Raw genomic sequence first — 21,405 nt, 5'->3', positions numbered from 1 at the left:
TTGACCATGAGTGATGATTGACATTGAGTGATGATTGACCATGAGTGATGATTGACATTGAGTGATGATTGACATTGAGTGATGATTGACATTGAGTGATGATTGACCATGAGTGATGATTGACATTGAGTGATGATTGACCATGAGTGATGATTGACATTGAGTGATGATTGACATTGAGTGATGATTGACCTGAGTGATGATTGACATTGAGTGATGATTGACATTGAGTGATGATTGACATTGAGTGATGATTGACCATGAGTGATGATTGACCATGAGTGATGATTGACATTGAGTGATGATTGACCATGAGTGATGATTGACATTGAGTGATGATTGACCATGAGTGATGATTGACATTGAGTGATGATTGACATTGAGTGATGATTGACATTGAGTGATCATTGACCATGCAGCTTTCATTTCATTTTAAAACAAAGGACAGTCAAACCTGCCCTTAAGACCACATTTTTTTTCTATATTTTTCTATATTGTTCACCACCTGTCTATATATAGCGACCCTTTTTGGTTGGTCCTTTTCATGGTCGCTATAGACAAGTTCTACTTTATGTTTGAAATTGAAATGCTGTGAGCGCATCTTGGGAATTAAAGCCTCGAGGCCTCCCACCTTTTCATTGCCCACTCTCTCCTCTTCCCTCCCCCCACATGCATGACACTTTTCTGTTGAAAAAAACATGTCAATTGTCATTTCTTTGTTGGATTGTGGTCTTGTGTTTTGAGGGTTGGGGGAAGGGCAGGAGAGTGATGTTTTCAAGGGAACCCCCCTTTTCACTAAGGATCTGACACAAATCTCACACAATCAGGTCTTGAAATGGAGAGTCGGTCTTAAAATGGGGGAAATTTACAGACGTTCGGAACAGAACATCTGAAATATCAAGGTCTTAAAAAGGGGGGGAGTCTTAAATTGGAGGGTCTCAAAATAGGGGTGGGGGGTCCACGGTATAGAGAGTCTCATGTAAAAATGTATGTTATATTTATAATGATTATTTTTGTGTTGCAGGTGATGTACAGGTGAAGTAGAGGTGTTGTTGTGACGGACTGTCAACACAGTTGTGGAAGTCACAACCACTGAACCACGGCTACAGCAGGGCCTGGTCTTGTTGTCTTGACGCGCTACACCTCATAGCCTACAGTGTGAACTAAGAAATGTGACATTCGGCAAGAGCTTGCATTTAATTCAGTGCACATTTTGTCTGGAAACTATTATGTCAAGTGCATTGAGTTTTAATTTTCATTGCAGGGAGGATTGCATAGATCTGCACATTTTGTTGAGTATGGAGACCAGACTATAGCTGCAACGGTTGACGTGAAAGGGTATAAAATGTGATGTGAAAAGCATTGATAAACAGTTAAAAAGTTTCAGGATTTATGTCGCATACTCTGCTACTAAATAAGGACCAACTGTTCAGTACATCACTAGTATGATTGATAAAAGTTTGCAAAGTTTTCAGTTTTATGCAACATGATGTGCTGCTAAATAGGGACCAAGTATAGAGTACCTGAGCAGAATGGACCGGCGTGCCAAGCCCTATTATTACCTGAGCGCGGCAGACGTTGCTGAGGATGAAGACCAGTTCACCTCCTCCTTCACCCGGGGCGATGTGGCCAAGTTCCTCATCAGCATCCTGTGCAAGACCAAGGGCAAGGCCACGCTCTCCGCCCTCGCCGCCAAACACTACCAGCCCCTCGTTCGCTCCGGCGTTCAGAGCGTGGAGCAACTGACAACATTCTGTCAAGCCTACCCGCAGAGCTTTGTGCTGCGCAAAGTCAGCTCCGATGGGGCGGAGACAGACGACCTTGAGGTGGAGGTCACACCGGAGGTGAGAGTGTGCAGCATGCACGTGAGGCGGGCGGGGTCGTGTCCGGACGACGGGGAGTGCGGCTGTCTGCACGTGTGCAAGTTCTACATCCTGTCGGGGAAGTGTGAGTTCAGCACCAAGGCCAAGGTCTTCTGTCACTTCGGCCACAAGCTGGCCAACGACCACAATCGTGCTGTGCTCACGGTGAGCTTGCTATATATAAATATGCTTTCAAAATTCCACGTTCGAACGTAAGCGGCAGAGACATACAGAGTAAAGGATGACATAATTATTCTGGCTTTTGATGTCAATCTATTTTTAACTTTTCTTCAACAAGCGATTGAGTGCACATTTTGGCACTTTTAGCAGCGCTTTCATTCTAAATATATATACAGTGGAACCCCTCACAAAGACCCCCCTCTCTAACGACTACCCCGCCACAACGACCCTTTTTTTTTTAACCGATGTGTTTCCTTATATAGTTGTCACCAGTGTAGCGACCACCCCGCTCTAACGTCTAAGGACCGACCTAGCAGCTTGTGTAACGACTTTGTCTGACCACAGGCGGAGGTATCGTTCACTGAACCACCACTATGATTGATAGTGGTGGTCCAGTGAACGATACCTCTGCCTGTGGTCTGACAAAGCCAAGACTCTCAGTCAGCGTAACGCATCACTGACAAACCGGTTATAACCAGTTGAATAGCATTCACCTAATGGAAGTCGCCGCGGATTTTCATTTCGCTCGATTAGCGATTACCGGTACTTTATTAGCTCTCTACTCAAGACTCAGCGCTTTTCTCTTTCTTTCGCGAATCTTCGTTTGTCAACAAGTCGTCGTGACAAGACGGCGTACAGAGAAACACCGGATGTATGAGGATCTCGCGTGTGCGAGATTTCGTTTTTGTGTGTCTCGCGATAGTTGGAGGAGCGAGAGCCGCCATGTTGTGTTTTCGTCTGCTCGAGATGTGCGCAAAAGTCGTAAATCATCCCAAAAAAGCTTATTCCGGGCGGGACTACATGTGTGTGTTGGTTATAAATTGTGTGTGTGTGATATTTTTCTTCAAACTTTTTCACTTTTCTTCTTTGTTTCACTTGTTTATTCTCGGAGCCGATTTCGCCAAATACCGTACTTTTGTTTCCCTGGTTGTTTTGATTGATTGACACGATCTGATTATATTTTTTTTGACGGCGGCTAATATAGAGACTCGGCCTATACGTGGCTCGTCCCAATTTTTTGTTTAAAAGTTGGGGGTGCGTCTTGTAATCCGTCAAATACGGTAACTCTTTTTGCTTTGAAACATGCACCAGAACTGGTGGACACCATCGACAGTGTCAAACATGAAATCGAAGCAGTTTGGTTGAGGAAACGGTCGTCAGCAACTCAAACTTCTCTGTTTTCTTTTTTTAAGAAAATCGGACTTTCTTTGTGGCCCCCTGACCCCGCCCCCTCCCTCTGTAAGGACCCCCCTCCATAGGGACCGATTTTTGTCAACATTTTCAAGGTCGCTAGAGAGGGGTTCCACTGTATATATATATATCTAATTTGTATTTTTGACCAAAATACATTTTACACAGATCAAGACAGTATTATCTGTGTGAAATACTGTATTTTGGTCAAAAATACGATTACCTAATTTGTGTTAGGGTTTATTTTTGTTTGTATGTATGGAAGTGTATATTGCCAATTTATTTTGGTTGTATAGTATTGTTGTACTTGTCCGCTCAATTTGTATATTAACTGTCTGATTTTTTACCTTTTTTTGTTAAAATTATATCTTTGTTTCAAAGCCCTCTGGGCCCCCCCCCCCAAAAAAAAAAAAAAAAAAAAGTGTATCACTCCAATTTAGTTATAATTCCTTTTAATATAACAATTGAACGCAAACAAATGTGCACTGTAGTGTCGGCCAGCCACCTAAACGTTTTAGTCGGCATCTGACGTCATATGACTCAAAGAAAGGACATCCAATGTTTAATTCATACACTGCTTGTTGTAAGAGAAAAGAGTGCTAAGGATGAAACGAATCCCAATATATGTATGTGCACAAAAGTAAAAAGTATCAACTTCTTAATTCTTCATTATTTTATTGTGTGCGCGCCTTCGTGAGCGAGGCTGGTACTACATATTGTTCATACGAAATGACAAACACAGGTTACAAGCGATAACGCGCAAAAGTACTGGTTTATTATTTTACATCTGACACTAAGGTATCAGTAATGCATATATAGTTACAGTACTACGTAATGAGATACTACGTATTGCGATACTACTTATTGCGGTAAAAAACTTATGGACAGAAAGAAAAAGAGAAAAGAAAACAAATTATTAGACATGGCAAAAGGTATTAAAATGCATTAACAAGACACGAGAAGTAAATACAAGAAAAATAAACAATCACAAGACAGGCGAAGACAAACAGACACGAAAGTTACAATTACCAAACACTCGTTGGTTAGTCCTTCAACAACAATAAAGAGTTACGTTCTGTACGTTCAACAACAATAAAGAATTACGTTCCGTACGTTCAACAATACCATAAGCACTAAGAATACTCAAGAAACTTAGCATACATACGTTTAAAACCAAAATGGCTACTTTCAGAAAAATACAAAAACGTTGACTCATCAGGCCAGGAATACAAAGCAAACTGTCATACCAAAAAAGTCTAACGACAACGTTCCTGCGTTAATCAAAGTCACAAACAAGATATTTACTCATCCACTTTCCCTCAATAACGTTACAAGAAATAAGCCCGTTTACAAACGATCACCACAGACCGCAAGCTTCTTTTACCTAAATTCTTTTAACGTAAGGCTGAAAAAGTCGGAGAAAACGTTTCACTTCGAACTTCGTTAACCACAGAAAACACAAGTTATCATTATAAACATTAGCGACTTTCTAGCGTCTACAAAACATTGCTGTACGTTCACAACACTAGAACAGTTGAACACACAATAAAGAAACACTACAACAAGTCAGACTTTCAACTCACGTTATACATAAACAACTCACAAAGTCATTACAAAATGGCGACCAAAACACAACACAAACAAGTAACAACAAAATTACCTTATGCGCTGTGTGGGTTGACCAGCAGTACCAAAAACGTGTTGCCTCACAAACGAAGGGCACAAAACGATTCACACTTGAGAAACAACTGTCTCCAAGAACATTACGTTGACGTTAAAACATAAGAAACACTCCGTTGGTTCACTTAATAACCTTCATACGTTTACATCAAAACCAAACGCTTCCTAAAACCCTCAGATCGACTGACGAGACAGGAGTCAAGCAGCGGTATTTATGGAAACAAAAACCTAACATGGAATAGTTATTCAAAAGTCAAAGGTCACCGGATTGACCAACCAACAACATTCCTAAGACAGAATCGGGTGAAACTACTATTTTACAACCAATCAGTAACCGATCACGCACTCCGTGCATGCTCAAAACTTAAAACGGTATATTTAACAGAAAGAAGGCCAAGGAACTAGCTGACATCACAAAGCTAAAAACACGTGAGTCACACGTATTCTAAAACTTGCAACGCAGATTCGCAGGGCTCACCTCAAAATCAAGACACGAAAAAAAGCACGTGAATCTCACGGTGTTCTAGAACTAAACGACGCAGTTTGTGACGCTCCGACCAAAACCAGGTCACAACAACTGAACAAGGAGCACGTGAATTTCACGTAAAAATATTAACGCTCCACAAAACGGGTCACAACAAGGTGCCACAATAAAAACACGGTTTACTTCTTTTTACATCGTGCAATGACTTGAGCAAACGTAATTACAACAAAAGTAGGTGACTGCATGCCACATCGGCATGCACACTCCCACCGGAAATTATATTAATATAATTTACTTCAAAAAACCTTTGTACAAACACATTCCTTATATCAAAAGAAGAATAACGCAGATTTAGACATTTCAAATTTACAACTCAAAACCATTGTGTTGCAAAACATTTACACAGCAATATTACGGTTCAATCATTTTCAGTGTTTCAACACATCTCGTTTCAACTAAATGCCGTTAGTCATTACTCGACGGCATAAAAAAAAAACCGCACCACTTAAACCATAAATGTCTGTTACATCATCTGGTATAAAAACAAACTGCAACAATCTACAACTGTCAAATTGGAAAAACACTCCAAAGTTCAATGTTCTTTCAGTTCGCTTACACAGCTTTGTCTTTGTGATTTTCACGATCTACTAACACAGTCATTTTGTGAATAGGTCGCTCTAATATGCGACTATCACCAGTGGGACGGCCGTGATTGTCTAGAGCCTTTGTTCCAATATGTACTTTCACTCGTCTGACCAGTCCATCAGATCCAGGCATCACCTCGATTACACGAGCCATGCACCACTCTGATCTGCACCAGTTCTGGTCATGCAAGACAACAATGCGTAGGGCGTTGATGAAGGAATCACTTGACATGTCATCCAGGGTTTCAATGTGGATTGCCCTAGAGGCAAAACACGTCACGATCAGTCCGTACAAGATTAATGTCATGAACTTGACGCAGTCATCACGGTACCCTTGTTTTTTCTGGCGTTTCAGGCCCTTCAGATGCTTGACTGCGGCACCTCTGTTGTCGGGGAGGGACGGTTTCTCTGGTCGAAATGGTAAGGGCATCTCGTAGTGACCAGCTTCGTTGATCTTCACGTTTTCCTTCACGATCTTCGCAAACTTTACATCGTCCTGGGACATGGATCCTGAGTCACTTGCAAAGTCTCTTTCCATAACATGTAATGGGTCAGTACACGAGACTTCGTCCACCTGTACCTTGTAGACGTGAGCTACACGTTCTTCTTCCCTCGATCCTGGCTTGACGATGACGCGCATGGACGAGGCTATGCCATCAAAGGCGACGGAATGCGGTGCCTTGCCGACGATGCTCCAACCTAACTTAGTCTCTACTGCGAATGGCAGTCCTTGGACAACGTTTAGGGGCATGAGGGCTTCAGCGCAGTCGTAGCCAATGAGGAGGCCTGCTTCGCAGTCAGGGTACAAGGGGGGCAGTTTAGGAGACAGGTGTTGGAGATGTGGGTAAGCTTTGACAGTCTCTGAGGTGGGGATATGAGTGGGGTCAACGGTCAGATAAGGTCGTGAGATGGCAGAAGGGAGCCTGACAAGCTCACTGGAGGAAGGAGACCGGACACGCAATCCAGAGTACTTCCTGCCGGAGACCACAGCATTGTCCTCAGTCAGTGTGGAGACCCTGAGTGTAGTCGGCTGCGATTTGGCTTTAACTTCTTCAGCCACTGACTGCACTACAAAAGTGGCGTTGGACATAGTGTCCAGTAGTGCGTACGTCAGCACTTCTACGTTGGGGTTAGAGTCACTGGAAACGAGAACGGGAACGATCATAGACGTGAAACCGATGCTGTTTTCCTCGCTGGCCTTAAGAGCAGACACCGTAGGGGTCGACGATGACAGTGGCTCTTGAACGTCAGCAGCAGAGGTACGGTAATTGTTCTTGTGTTCACTCGCCCCTTTGTTTTCACTCATACTGTTCTGATACTTGAAATTGTCATCATGAAGACAAGTGGGATGAGCCTTCTTGCACTTCTTGCACGTCTGTTTCTGCATACATTGACGGCTCTGGTGATCCTTACTTCTGAGACATCCGTAGCAGATACGGTTCTTGAACAGAAAATCTCGTATCTCAACCAGAGGCTTCACTATGAGTTCCTTACATGTCCCAGCGTCATGGTCCGGAAGTTGACAGTGCAGACATGCGGTGACATCCTCTGTCAGGGTTGACAGGTTCGTTGTGAACTTTCTTGGTGTCCCCGATGCACTTGTCAAGCCGAAAACAGGGTCGTTAGAAATGTCTGCTTCGAGAGTAACGAACGACACGAGTTCATTGAACAGAGGATACCTCTTCTTTTCAACCTTAGTTCGAGCAACTGTTCTAGACCATCTGTGACTCATCCAGTCTGGGAGCTTTCCGACGATCTTCCGTAAGTACTGGGCATCATCCAGGATGCTCAGTCCACCAACTTCCTGGGCAGCAACGGAACATTGCTGCAAGAAATCGGCCAGACTTCTGAGTCCCTTGGGATCCTTGCTTTTGACTGGGGTCCATTCGTCCAGCTTGGTCCGGAAAGCTTGCGAAACGACGTATGAGTTGCCGAACCGATTTTCCAGCACTTCCATGGCTCTCTCGTAGGCATCACCTTCTCTCAGCAGAAAGAAGCCGGTCACGGCCTCCTTTGCTTGACCTCCGATGTACCGTTGCAGATACAATAACTTCTCACTGCTGGTTATGTTTTGTCTCTCGATGAGGAACGCAAACGACGATCTCCAAATTGGATATTGGAGAGGGTCACCAACAAAAATGCACGGCTCCTGCATCGGCAAACGGTTGATCATCAGAGCGTCTGATAGGGTTTTGGCGAGAGAGTCCATAGGAGTGTCCTGCTTGGCAGGAGTAGCAAGTGGACGTTGGTAGTACGCAGACGGGGGGTAGGAGGCAAATGGACGATCTGCATGACATTCCCTGTCAAAGTTCATGTACGCAGGGGGCCTTGCGTTTTCGTTTCCCCAAATAACTTTGGGGGTGGTCTGATGTGGGTCCAGGAATGTGGGCACGAAAGGCTCTGGTTTGGGATGTAGGTGGGTATCATAGGGGAAACAGGGTGGGGTAACTTGAAAACGTCTGTGGTCCATGCGTTGGTGACGTTCTTCTGGGAAGTAGGTGTGTCGTTCTTGCGTCTCATCACCTTCCCTTGTCTTTGGTAGGTGATAAGACCAGCCTGTGTGGTCAAGACCAGGCGGGCGAGAGCCTGTGACGCTTGTCGTTGAGTGTCCAACGTTGTGCAGAGGCGGCTGACCAGTGTATGCACCGAGAGGGTGCTGCAGTGTGGTCAGCAGCGCTGTAGGCCGCATGGAGGATGTAGTTGCAGCCGTCGTGTAGTTGGGTGTGAAGGGCTCCCGATGGATGAAAGGAGCGCTCGTTCCGGCGTGATGGGGGGCGTTGACATCCTCTCTACGTTGAGGTCCGTACGCCTCGTAGGTGACGTTGTTGGTAGTAGCGGCGCTTGTAGAGGCGCTGACTCCAACGACGAGGTCCACGACAGGTAACGCGTGCTGTCGTGGCTCAGTCGTTGTGGTTCCTGCGACGAAGTTGGTGACAGCAGCGTTGACAGTAGAGATGTCACGGGTGCTGGCGGCTTGGCAGACAGGAACAGGCGTGAAGTCCATGGCTGGCTGGTGTGTCCTTTGGTCAGCGATGACGGCGGCTTGGCAGACAGGAACAGACATGACGTCCAAGGCTGGCTGGTGTGTTCCTTGGTCAGCAATGACGGCAGCACCTGTCCCTATTCCTATCGCTGTTTGTTCATTGTTTAGAGGAGGGGCTACAAGACTGTACAAGGGAACGAAAGGACGAGGGTGGAACCTAGTGTTCAACAAATCAACTGACGGTAGATCAGGGAGATCCTGCTGAACGGATTCACCTTGTTCCAATACTTGTAACATAGCTTGTTGTTCTCTTAAGCTAATTTTCAATTCGGTGGACTGAATTTGTCTCAAAGCCTTTTTCTGTTTAATATCTTCAAGAGCTGCTTCAGCTGCGTCCTCGGCCTGTCTAGCTGCTATTCTCTCAGCTTCCTTAGCCTGCCTAGCTGTGTCTTCGGCCTGCCTAGCTGCTGTTCTTTCAGCTTCCTTAGCCTGCCTAGCTGCTGTTCTCTTAGCTTCCTTAGCCTGCCTAGCTGCTTCTTTTTCAGCTTCCTTAGCCTGCCTAGCAGTTTCTTCGATCAGCCTAGCTGCATTTCTCTCAGCTTCCTCAGTCTGCCTAGCTGCTGTTCTCTTAGCTTCCTCAGTCTGCCTAGCTGCAGTTCTCTCAGCTTCCTCAGTCTGCCTAGCTGCAGTTCTCTCAGCTTCCTCAGTCTGCCTAGCTGCTGTTCTCTCAGCATATTGTTGTTGTAAGAGATCCAGTTCACTAAACTGAGCTTCCTTTATTGCGTCACCTTCCACTTTTATGGCCAGGGAAGCAGCCTCTAGTTTAAGAGCCAATTTAGTGTCTTCAGAGCTAACACTTTTAGAGCGGAGAGACTCGGCGCGAGAAGCTACTTGGCTACCTGATCTCCTGCTACCTGACTTGTGGCTAGCTGACTTGTGGATGGCTGACGTAATGCTAGCTACTTTATGGCTGGCAGTCTTACCACTGGCTGACTTGTGGGTGGATGACCCAACGCTAGGTGTAACACTGCTATGCCTGGAAGTAGGCTCCTTAGCCACCTGCACGCTAGTCGTTTGTCTGTCAAGAGCTCGATCAATGTCAAACATAATGTTCTGAACTGTTCTCTGAACATCATCCCAACTTTCCTGAATGGTTTCACCGCTACCAATACTACGAAGACCTTTCTCTATGTCACCAAGATCCTTGTACATGCTCAAAACAATTTGTTTTTGACTGGTTAACGACTCTTGATTAGGAGTTTCTTGGTTAAGCTCTGTTACTACCTCACCGATTGCTCGTTCCAAGAATGTTCGTTGTCTTGCAAAGTTTCTAGTTTTGATCTCAATCTGGTACTCTCTACCTTTTTCAGTAGGCTTAATGTCACGCCTAGGCCTTTGAGAATGTTCATCTTCATCGCCGTTAATGTCATAACCTGAAGCTTCCAATGGTTTATCTGCTGGAATCTCCTCCATTACAATGTTCGCTTATTCAAAAGCACTAAAAACCTACATAAGGTTTATCTGTTTAAAAAGTAAAATGAATCGATCTGAGGGTCGTTTGGGATAATACACAAAAGTCACAAAAGATGCGCCGGATATGGAGTAGGAAGATCTCTAACCGACAAGTTGATCTGTGTCAAACTATGGTTCACTAACACAGTGACAGGTAACAATAAAGTCTTTTGCTGGTTATCAACAGCTACGTTTACGTTCATTGAGCGTCAATAACAAAAGTTCTTTACATTCACTTGGCTGAACTTCAGCTAAAGTTCCTTCACTGGGCATCAGCAGCTAAGTTTTTTACTGGACGACAGCAACTAAAGTTTTTTACTGTGCGCGCCTTCGTGAGCGAGGCTGGTACTACATATTGTTCATACGAAATGACAAACACAGGTTACAAGCGATAACGCGCAAAAGTACTGGTTTATTATTTTACATCTGACACTAAGGTATCAGTAATGCATATATAGTTACAGTACTACGTAATGAGATACTACGTATTGCGATACTACTTATTGCGGTAAAAAACTTATGGACAGAAAGAAAAAGAGAAAAGAAAACAAATTATTAGACATGGCAAAAGGTATTAAAATGCATTAACAAGACACGAGAAGTAAATACAAGAAAAATAAACAATCACAAGACAGGCGAAGACAAACAGACACGAAAGTTACAATTACCAAACACTCGTTGGTTAGTCCTTCAACAACAATAAAGAGTTACGTTCTGTACGTTCAACAACAATAAAGAATTACGTTCCGTACGTTCAACAATACCATAAGCACTAAGAATACTCAAGAAACTTAGCATACATACGTTTAAAACCAAAATGGCTACTTTCAGAAAAATACAAAAACGTTGACTCATCAGGCCAGGAATACAAAGCAAACTGTCATACCAAAAAAGTCTAACGACAACGTTCCTGCGTTAATCAAAGTCACAAACAAGATATTTACTCATCCACTTTCCCTCAATAACGTTACAAGAAATAAGCCCGTTTACAAACGATCACCACAGACCGCAAGCTTCTTTTACCTAAATTCTTTTAACGTAAGGCTGAAAAAGTCGGAGAAAACGTTTCACTTCGAACTTCGTTAACCACAGAAAACACAAGTTATCATTATAAACATTAGCGACTTTCTAGCGTCTACAAAACATTGCTGTACGTTCACAACACTAGAACAGTTGAACACACAATAAAGAAACACTACAACAAGTCAGACTTTCAACTCACGTTATACATAAACAACTCACAAAGTCATTACAAAATGGCGACCAAAACACAACACAAACAAGTAACAACAAAATTACCTTATGCGCTGTGTGGGTTGACCAGCAGTACCAAAAACGTGTTGCCTCACAAACGAAGGGCACAAAACGATTCACACTTGAGAAACAACTGTCTCCAAGAACATTACGTTGACGTTAAAACATAAGAAACACTCCGTTGGTTCACTTAATAACCTTCATACGTTTACATCAAAACCAAACGCTTCCTAAAACCCTCAGATCGACTGACGAGACAGGAGTCAAGCAGCGGTATTTATGGAAACAAAAACCTAACATGGAATAGTTATTCAAAAGTCAAAGGTCACCGGATTGACCAACCAACAACATTCCTAAGACAGAATCGGGTGAAACTACTATTTTACAACCAATCAGTAACCGATCACGCACTCCGTGCATGCTCAAAACTTAAAACGGTATATTTAACAGAAAGAAGGCCAAGGAACTAGCTGACATCACAAAGCTAAAAACACGTGAGTCACACGTATTCTAAAACTTGCAACGCAGATTCGCAGGGCTCACCTCAAAATCGAGACACGAAAAAAAGCACGTGAATCTCACGGTGTTCTAGAACTAAACGACGCAGTTTGTGACGCTCCGACCAAAACCAGGTCACAACAACTGAACAAGGAGCACGTGAATTTCACGTAAAAATATTAACGCTCCACAAAACGGGTCACAACAAGGTGCCACAATAAAAACACGGTTTACTTCTTTTTACATCGTGCAATGACTTGAGCAAACGTAATTACAACAAAAGTAGGTGACTGCATGCCACATCGGCATGCACATATTGATTAAATAATTGTGTTGGTCCATTTTCAGAATCGAATGACGAAAGACTAAAATGTCAAAAAAGTTAAACGTAAGCACTAGAAGAGAAAAGGTTGCTAATTTATGTATACAATTTTATTTTATTTTTTACAGTTTTGCTCTTTAATTCTAAAATTAACAAAATCAAATCCATGTTATTATGGCAATGTAAAAGTATGCATGAAATAGAGTAAAGCATGCACAGCAATGTCTTTCACAATGACAGAGTCACCTGATGGACCACCTGAAGCTGAGAGAGTTACGCACCCTTGTGAGGCGTCAGTGTGCTCGGAGCCCGGTGACGCGGCCAAACGTCTGTTTCTACTACAACAGCAAGAAGGGTTGCAGCAAGGGTCTGCGATGCAACGCGCTGCACGTCTGTCGCAACTTCATCTTCGGGCAGTGCAAGTTCGGCGACAACTGCAACCGCGGGCACGATCTGATTGATCCCTCGGTAAGTTTGGGGGGGGGGGGGGGGGGGGGGTGTACCTGCAGGGGGTCACCCGACGTCCTGGCTGACTTGCTTTACAGAGCAACAAGCCGTTCAATAAACTACAACCAGGAGAACAACAAAACAATGTGTGTGTGTGTTGTATTTATTTATACATCAAGGGCACACTATAAGTTGTCAACTCAAGTAAATACAAGTAATGTTTTGGATTCAAATATTTACTGGCAACGAACAGTTTGATATGAATAGATTGTGGATTAGTCTGACTTACAGCATAGCAGGCATGTATAGCTTGTCAATTATTATTGAGAATCAGTATTTGTGTCTGGTAAGTGGAAAAGAGATGCTTCTGATTTGTAATAAGATGAATACCAGATACCAAAATAATGAATTGAAAGTAGTCTATTTTCTCTACTTGCAGAATCAGATCATATAACTGTATATTTCTTTTTCCCTGTTTTCAGTTTGACAGTGATCACAATAGACATTGGGGCAGCACAAATGTGTGAAATTCAGTGTCAAACAAACTAAAGTAATGAAAAATGTGATGTTTTTATTTTTAATTAATTATTATGTTTTGTTAAAACTTTGTTCCAGTGGTCGTTTACAAACCAACAAATACCCCTTTATACCCCTTTCAGATGCTGAATATCAACAGCCCATTCAGACTCAGTACACCTGTCTCAAACACCAGGTCCAGCCCTGTGGGGGGTAGTTTTATGCACGATTCTCACTGTGTGCTGTGTGTGCAGATCATCTTCATCCTGGACCAATACGGCATCGACGTGGAGGACCTGCCAGAGTTGATGCAAGACGCTCAGCACGAGATGAAACCTCCCCCCCTCCCCGGCATCCTGGGTCCAGTTCCCTCCTCCCTCCCCACCTCCACTAGCATTGTGGGATGGGGCGGCCCGGCGACACAGCTCAGCGATCACGGCGCCGAGACACGCCCCAGCGATCAACAGCAGGCCTGCCTTGACGAAGACGGTGAGACATCAGGGTTTGGCCGGCCCGGTTCTGGTGTGGGGAGGGAGGGGGAGGGTTCCAGGTCAGGCAAACCAAGTCCTCGGGTGGGTACAGACGATGGGGGTCACCGGTCAAAGAGACCTCCCTACGGGAGGGACAGTCAGAGTCCGCAGTTCAAAGGTCACCGAACCTGGAGTAGAGAGAGGGGGTCAAGGTCAGGGCAGGACAGCGACAGTTCAAGGTCAAGGAGAGGTAGCAACAGCCCCATGCCAGGCCTAATGAGCCCCCCATCTAACAGAAACCATGGCAACTGGTCGTATCATGTATCTTCTGTTGCTACAGAGAAACAAGGGGCAGAAGGCTGTACACCCAAAGTGTATCAAACGTTGTTTTCTCGACGAAGAGGTCATGTTGTGAACAGTGACGGTGTGGAAGATACAAGTCTTGATACTGCGCAGTCTAAGGAGAACTGCGATTCATCTGAAGCAGAAGAAACTTTGCCCACCCCTTTTAACCCGTTCAGTTACCTTCAAAATCCTAAGAAACCAGCAGTGACTGCCACCACACATGCAGAAACGGCAATGAAGGTTTCTTCCCAGCTTCCAGAAAATGTTGCTGTAGCTCAGAGTTGGGTACAGTTTCAGAATACCCAGACATCAGTGGGAGCACCAGCCATTCACACAACCCAGGTGAAGAACACAACACAAGGCGTGGAAACATCAGCAGAAGCACCAGCGATACACACAACCCAGGTGAAGAACACAACACAAGGCGTGGAAACATCAGTAGAAGCACCAGCGATACACACAACCCAGGTGAAGAACACAACACAAGGCATGGAAACATCAGTAGAAGCACCAGCGATACACACAACCCAGGTGAAGAACACAACACAAGGCATGGAAACATCAGTGGAGGCAGCAGCTATCAACACAACGCAAGGCATGAAAACAAAGTGCCACTTCCCTGCAAGACGAGCGACAGAGGATCTCTTGTTTGGACGGCCAAAGGAGCGGAGTTTTCTACCGGCCAGCGACAGTGACGGCAGCTTCTGCCGGGCAAGGGCAGCGGTCAGACCCGTGGTCAGTGTGATGCCTCAAGTCCAGACCAAACCTCAGCCGGTCTGCAGCAAACCTGATTTGCCAAGCAGCAAGGTAGTAGATGCTCCTGAATCTTGTGTGGGTGTTGTATTTGGACAAAAACAGGCCCAAGACTTTACTCCTGCCAAAACTGATGAACAGAAAACATCAGCGACAACAAACAGCAATGTGGAATCTTCGGGTGCCTCTACGTCCAGCGGTGTGACGCAACCTGCACCCCTGGTGTCCAACGATCCGTCGCCAAGCACAGCATCACCCCTGGCAACCAACCTGCAGAGCATCATCGCGGGCCTCATCAGCAACGTGCAGAAGCTGCACTCTCGCGGCCCCCGGGATGCTGAGCCAGAGTCGCACTTCGTGTCCTACCTGTCGGAACTGGCCCAACCCGACAAGCTCACCGCTGACGTGAAAAGCCAGGTAAATAATGAAGGTCGGATGAAAATGACGCTGGATGATGTGGATGGTGAGAGTGACAATGACGAACGTGTCAGAAAGAGCCCTGAGCAGCTGCAGTACCTTTCAGACGGCCAGATTTCCGATTCGGAAAACGATGCAGACGCAGCTTCAAAGAAGATGATTCCAGTGGTGCCTGAAGAGCCGATGTTGTTTGACTACAACCACATGCCAACCACGGCCATGTTGAGCAGAATGCTGGACTCCCCTGGCAACTCTTCTGTGAAAGAGATGACGGCCAAGTCCCACTTGGGTGCGGGGGAAGGCGGAGGGAGCGTGCGAGTGGAAGAGAAAGACCTGGAGGAGGCAGACTCGGCCGCAAAGACGGACAAACAGGGCTCGGAGAGAAAAGGCAGGAGTAGATCAGACAGAGACAAACGGTGCAAGTGTCGGTGCAAGGGCAAGCGAGGCGCCAGGAAAAGGCGTCGGAGTGGGCAGGAGATCAAGGCAGGTGGGATTGAGTACGACAATGTTGACAGCCCGGAGGAGGAGGAGTTAGAGTTGATTGACAGCTCTGAGGGCGACATGAGTGATCACCATTCGTGTGACGAACACGAAAAAGCAGTCAGCGACAGGATCAGCCAGGGAGACAATTCTCAGGATAGAGGAGTTCACAGCGCACGGCAGTCAAGTGCTCCAAGGTCAAACCACAGTCCACAGAGGTCAAGCCAAGGTCACGGTAGGTCAAGTCCTGGTCCGCGGAAAACGTCTCAAAGGTTGAGTCCAGATCAAAGAAGCGCTCATTCTGATGGCGTGAACAGAGGAGAATATAACGGCTCAGGTTTCACAGAGAGGCGTTCTCTCTTCCGCAGTGTTAGCTCCCCTACAAGAGAAGACTCGAGACCCCATGAGAATATGTTTGATAGCGGCGTGACGAGCAGAGCGGAACCACCAAAACTCACAGCCCTCAGGTGGCGCAGCAGAAGTCAGGAGAGAAGTCAGGAGAGAAGTCTTGGGTCATTGAATGGAAGCCAACGTCCCTTCAACGAGGACGCTCGTGGCCCCACTTCACAAAGGATGTGGCAGCAGCAGACCGACTCCACACACAGGCATTACGCTTCAGTTTCCAGGGGTGGCAGCCTGGGTGGTGGGAGTGAAGGCTATGTGAGGCGAAGAGAGGAACTGAGGCAAGCCAACGTGACGGACACCTTAACAAGCAGGGAGGGGTCTTTTGACGGTCATCGACAGCTTGGCGACAGACCCTCACCATTCTCAGGGGAGCGTGAAATTGAGAACTTCAGGATTCGGGAAAGATCCCCGGTTGGTTCTCATCACGGCAGCCTTGGGTTCCGGGACCGGTCAGTCGAGGGAAGCGTCCACTGTCGTCTCGGACCCTCCCCCGTTCCCTTTGACCACCTGCACACCGAGCGTGGATACAGGGAGCGAGACGTCATACCTGGCAGGTACGACGCAGGGTTTGAGGACACAGAGCATCATCAACACAGACCAGCCGACGAGGAGCCAGAATGGTGCGACGGAGTCAGGCAGGGAAATGTCAGAGACGTGTCTGAAACGTGTGGGACTGATGCATTCCCCATAGGCAGAGGGCCGACGGTTTCTCCCAAGAAATTTGCTAATTATGAAGACTGGAAGAGAGCCCACAGCAAGGTTAGCGAGAACGGTACAGGAAGGTCGGTGACACAGCCGGACATTTTGTTCAACTCGCTTTGCAGCGAGGAAGAAAGGTACAGTAGGCAAGAACCCCTGCAGGATGTGAGAGATGAGAACAGACATGATGCTTTGTTCATTGGACAATGCCAGGATGAATTCCAGAGATACTTGCCGTCAAACCTCTCTCCTCTTCACGAACAACACAACCAGCATGAACAACGTCGTGAGGACAGACACCGTCTGGATGACTTTCAAGTCTACCGTGAAAGCCAGCCGCACAGCTCTGATTTTAGCGGTCGCAGTCATGGGCCGACACCTCCACGACTCCACCGCAGTGAAGGTCGTGACTTGAGGGCAGAGGAAAGCTGCGACTCCTCCAGTTTCGACCGATGTAGACGAGAAGGGTTTGACGGTGGTGATGGTGGACACCTGAGGGAGAACATCAACCACCTGCTGGACAGAGCGCGGCATGTCAGCGGCAGCTGCAGATCCTCCCCACACGGAGATCCGGGATCCAGCATTCCACACATGATGTTCGATGTGCAGCCTCCGACCATTGAGCTGGAGCATGACACTAAAGACTCGGCGCCGGGCCTGTGTGGCGAAGACCAAGCAAAGCAATATTTCCACGCGCGCAAGAGGAGAGGGGACGAGAGACAGCAACGACACACCGGGTCGGCCAAGAGGAAGAGAATATCACCACCCAGAGAACAGGGGAGAAACACCACACTGAGAGACCGCCACACTGACAGACACCCAGTCCACAACAGAGACACCAAAAGTGGCAGACGCAAAATTAGAGACAGAGACCCGGGTCATAGAGATACAGACCAAGTTCAGAGAGACAGAGACCCGGGCTGCAGAGACAGAGACTCAGGCCATAGCAGAGACTCCAGCAGTGGCAGACAGAGAAGTAGAGACAGAGAGATCACCAGAGACGAGGCGCGCAGAAGGGGAAGGAATCATGCACAGCGCGATGAAAAGGACACATTTCAGCGGTCTCCTCGGTTATGGTCCCCTGGCAACAGAACAGGAGACAGAAAGAGTCGTTGTCACCGTAGCAACAGTGGTGAATGGTACAACGCATCTCACTCCAGGCAGCGCAGTGTGCGTTCAGGGGAAGGCAATGACTCAAGAAGGAGAGACTCCAGAGATAGACTTGAACACACTCCGGGGATTAAGATCAAGATGGTTTTTAACCCCGGGGAGGAAGCAGCTTTTGGTGATAATGCTGTTGCTGTAGAAAATGAGTCACTTCCGCCATATCGTGACCTTGACTTGCCAGGGGTTGAAGATCACACTGGCTTTGAAGGTCAGCCTCTGTATGATGCTGTGGATGAAGATGATGAAGAGTTTCATGAAGAAGGGGGCTATGACGATAACTATGACGATAACTATGGTGATGACTTCGGAGGAGATTGCTATGGCAACGACTATGGAGACTTGGAGGAAGGTTACGGAAACTACGATGACGGTTATGGAGATGGATTTGGAGGAGAGTTTGACGGTGATTTCCAAGAAGATGACCTTGAAGACGTGAATGGAGGTGATGGAACAGGAATTGGAAGTCCTTTTGAAGATGTGGGTGACCTGATTCAGGCCAGAGCAGCCCACTGCCACCCTGATCTCAGGAGCAGACTGCAGAACCGAAACAGGTCACGTCTGCTCTTTAAGGCCAAGGCGGAAGGCTTGCAGATTCGTGTCAATCAGGGGCGCCACCGGCAGCAGCAGAACAACAAAGGCAGGTACATGAGGGACATTGACAGACAGATTATTGCTTGACGACACTGAACGACAGGATATTGCTTGACGACACTGAACGACAGGATATTGCTTGACGACACTGAACGACAGGATATTGCTTGACACCGAGTCAGAGGTCACCATGGATGATTCATAGGGTACTTGGCTTGAGTGGACTTTTTATTTCAGGTATTTTTTGTGAAGTTGATTGGACATTTTATTTTCTGATAAGTTTTCTTAGTCTTCCTTTGATATTTGAGACTGATGGGAGCTGATGATTTCCTAGGCAGCGACGATGAGAACTTTTATATTGTATTATTGCCTTTCTCTTGTGCATTGCATCACGATTGTAACGTGGATGAGTTGAGGACCACTTGCTTACTAGACATTACATGCATGGAGAAGAAAATGCATGCACACTCATGAACGCATAGTGCATGCCCCCCCCCCCCCACACACACACACACACACACACACACACAGACACACACACATGCACGCAGGCACAGACACACACACACACACAAACACACAGTGACACACACACACACACACACACACACACGCACACACACATGCACGCAGGCACACACACACACACACACACACACACACACACACACACACACACACACACACACACACACACACAGTGACACACACACACTCACACACACTACCCTGTCCTCTTGTTGTTTTTGTTTTAGTTCTTTTAGTTATCTTTTGTATGCAAGTCTCTCATTGTAAGAGCAGTGCTAGATTGAGGTCTCAGAGGGGTTGGCTTTCCCATTCTGATTAAGAGTAGACACATTAATACAGGCTCCAACTTTCATACAACTGTGCAGACACATTAATACAGGCTCCAACTTTCATACAACTGTGCAGACACATTAATACAGGCTCCAACTTTCATACAACTGTGCAGACACATTAATACAGGCTCCAACTTTCATACAACTGTGCAGACACATTAATACAGGCTCCAACTTTCATACAACTGTGCAGACACATTAATACAGGCTCCAACTTTCATACAACTGTGCAGACACATTAATACAGGCTCCAACTTTCATACAACTGTGCAGACACATTAATACAGGCTCCAACTTTCATACAACTGTGCAGACACATTAATACAGGCTCCAACTTTCATACAACTGTGCAGACAAATATCTTCAGATTTGTTTTTGTTGTCGTCCATTGAAAGGATGTCAATGTGTGATTGTATTGTAACAATACTGTATTAGGTTTATACATGCTTGTATTGTCTTAGATCATGTTTACATTTTGTCTGGAAAGAGAAAGATACAAAATTAGACCTAGTGAAAGTAAGACATGTGCTGTCCTTGTTTGGCACAGGACTTGTGTTCAAAACTTCATGCTCATGTTTGTCATTTTGAATTGTTGAGGAACTAGTGAAAGTGTCAATGTTGAATTATGGTACTCAATTATTTACTCTTGAGTAATTTAAAAACCCTGAAAACGGCAAATTTAACCTTTAGAAAGAGAAAGATGGAGAGAGTGAAACGACAAGAAAGTCTTGATTGAACACACAATCATTTCGCTTCAAGACTTGTGGCGTCAAAGGCGGAATCTTACGCACATTAAGGCGGCTAGCCGAGACTACAAAAAAGTGCATGTTTCTGTATGTTCACTCGTAAAAAATAAAAGTAATTCTAACTAATATGGATTCATAAATATTGTTAATACTTTTGACCAAAATATGACATTTGACACATCAGTCATTGCTCAAGTGGATCTATAGCGTGATCTTGTAGAACAACGGCTTGACACATCAGTCATTGCTCAAGTGGATCTATAGCGTCATCTTGTAGAACAACGACTTGACACATCAGTCATTGCTCAAGTGGATCTATAGCGTCATCTTGTAGAACAACGACTTGACACATCAGTCATTGCTCAAGTGGATCTATAGTGTGATCTTGTAGAACAACGACTTGACACATTAGTCATTGCTCAAGTGGATCTATAGTGTCATCTTGTAGAACAACGACTTGACACATCAGTCATTGCTCAAGTGGATCTATAGTGTGATCTTGTAGAACAACGGCTTGACACATCAGTCATTGCTCAAGTGGATCTATAGCGTCATCTTGTAGAACAACGACTTGACACATCAGTCATTGCTCAAGTGGATCTATAGTGTGATCTTGTAGAACAACGACTTGACACATTAGTCATTGCTCAAGTGGATCTATAGTGTCATCTTGTAGAACAACGACTTGACACATCAGTCATTGCTCAAGTGGATCTATAGTGTGATCTTGTAGAACAACGGCTTGACACATCAGTCATTGCTCAAGTGGATCTATAGTGTCATCTTGTAGAACAACGGCTCGACACATCAGTCATTGCTCAAGTGGATCTATAGTGTCATCTTGTAGAACAACGACTTGACACATCAGTCATTGCTCAAGTGGATCTATAGTGTGATCT

General features: G+C 45.6%; 1 protein-coding gene across 1 annotated transcript; it reads left to right on the top strand.

The window, feature by feature from the left end:
• Window positions 1–1,027: 1,027 nt before the first annotated feature.
• LOC138978956 (uncharacterized) lies at window positions 1,028–19,424 on the top strand. The gene is made up of 3 exons (XM_070351771.1): window positions 1,028–2,027; window positions 12,851–13,078; window positions 13,828–19,424. The coding sequence occupies exons 1-3, from the start codon at window positions 1,533–1,535 to the stop codon at window positions 18,985–18,987; spliced, it is 5,883 nt and encodes a 1,960-aa protein (XP_070207872.1). The 5' UTR covers window positions 1,028–1,532; the 3' UTR covers window positions 18,988–19,424.
• Window positions 19,425–21,405: the final 1,981 nt, after the last annotated feature.

The sequence above is a fragment of the Littorina saxatilis genome, linkage group LG10 (assembly GCF_037325665.1).
Source record: "Littorina saxatilis isolate snail1 linkage group LG10, US_GU_Lsax_2.0, whole genome shotgun sequence".
Classification (NCBI taxonomy): Eukaryota; Metazoa; Mollusca; class Gastropoda; order Littorinimorpha; family Littorinidae; genus Littorina; species Littorina saxatilis.
Note: the sequence above shows the minus strand (reverse complement) of the source record. Positions and strands in the feature narration are given on the sequence as shown.

Coding starts and splice junctions, on each gene's coding strand:
- LOC138978956 (XM_070351771.1), top strand. CDS start 1,533: ATGGACCGGCGTGCCAAGCCCTATTATTACCTGAGCGCGGCAGACGTT. Junction 2,028..12,850: donor ACAATCGTGCTGTGCTCACG/GTGAGCTTGCTA, acceptor TCACAATGACAG/AGTCACCTGATGGACCACCT. Junction 13,079..13,827: donor ACGATCTGATTGATCCCTCG/GTAAGTTTGGGG, acceptor CTGTGTGTGCAG/ATCATCTTCATCCTGGACCA.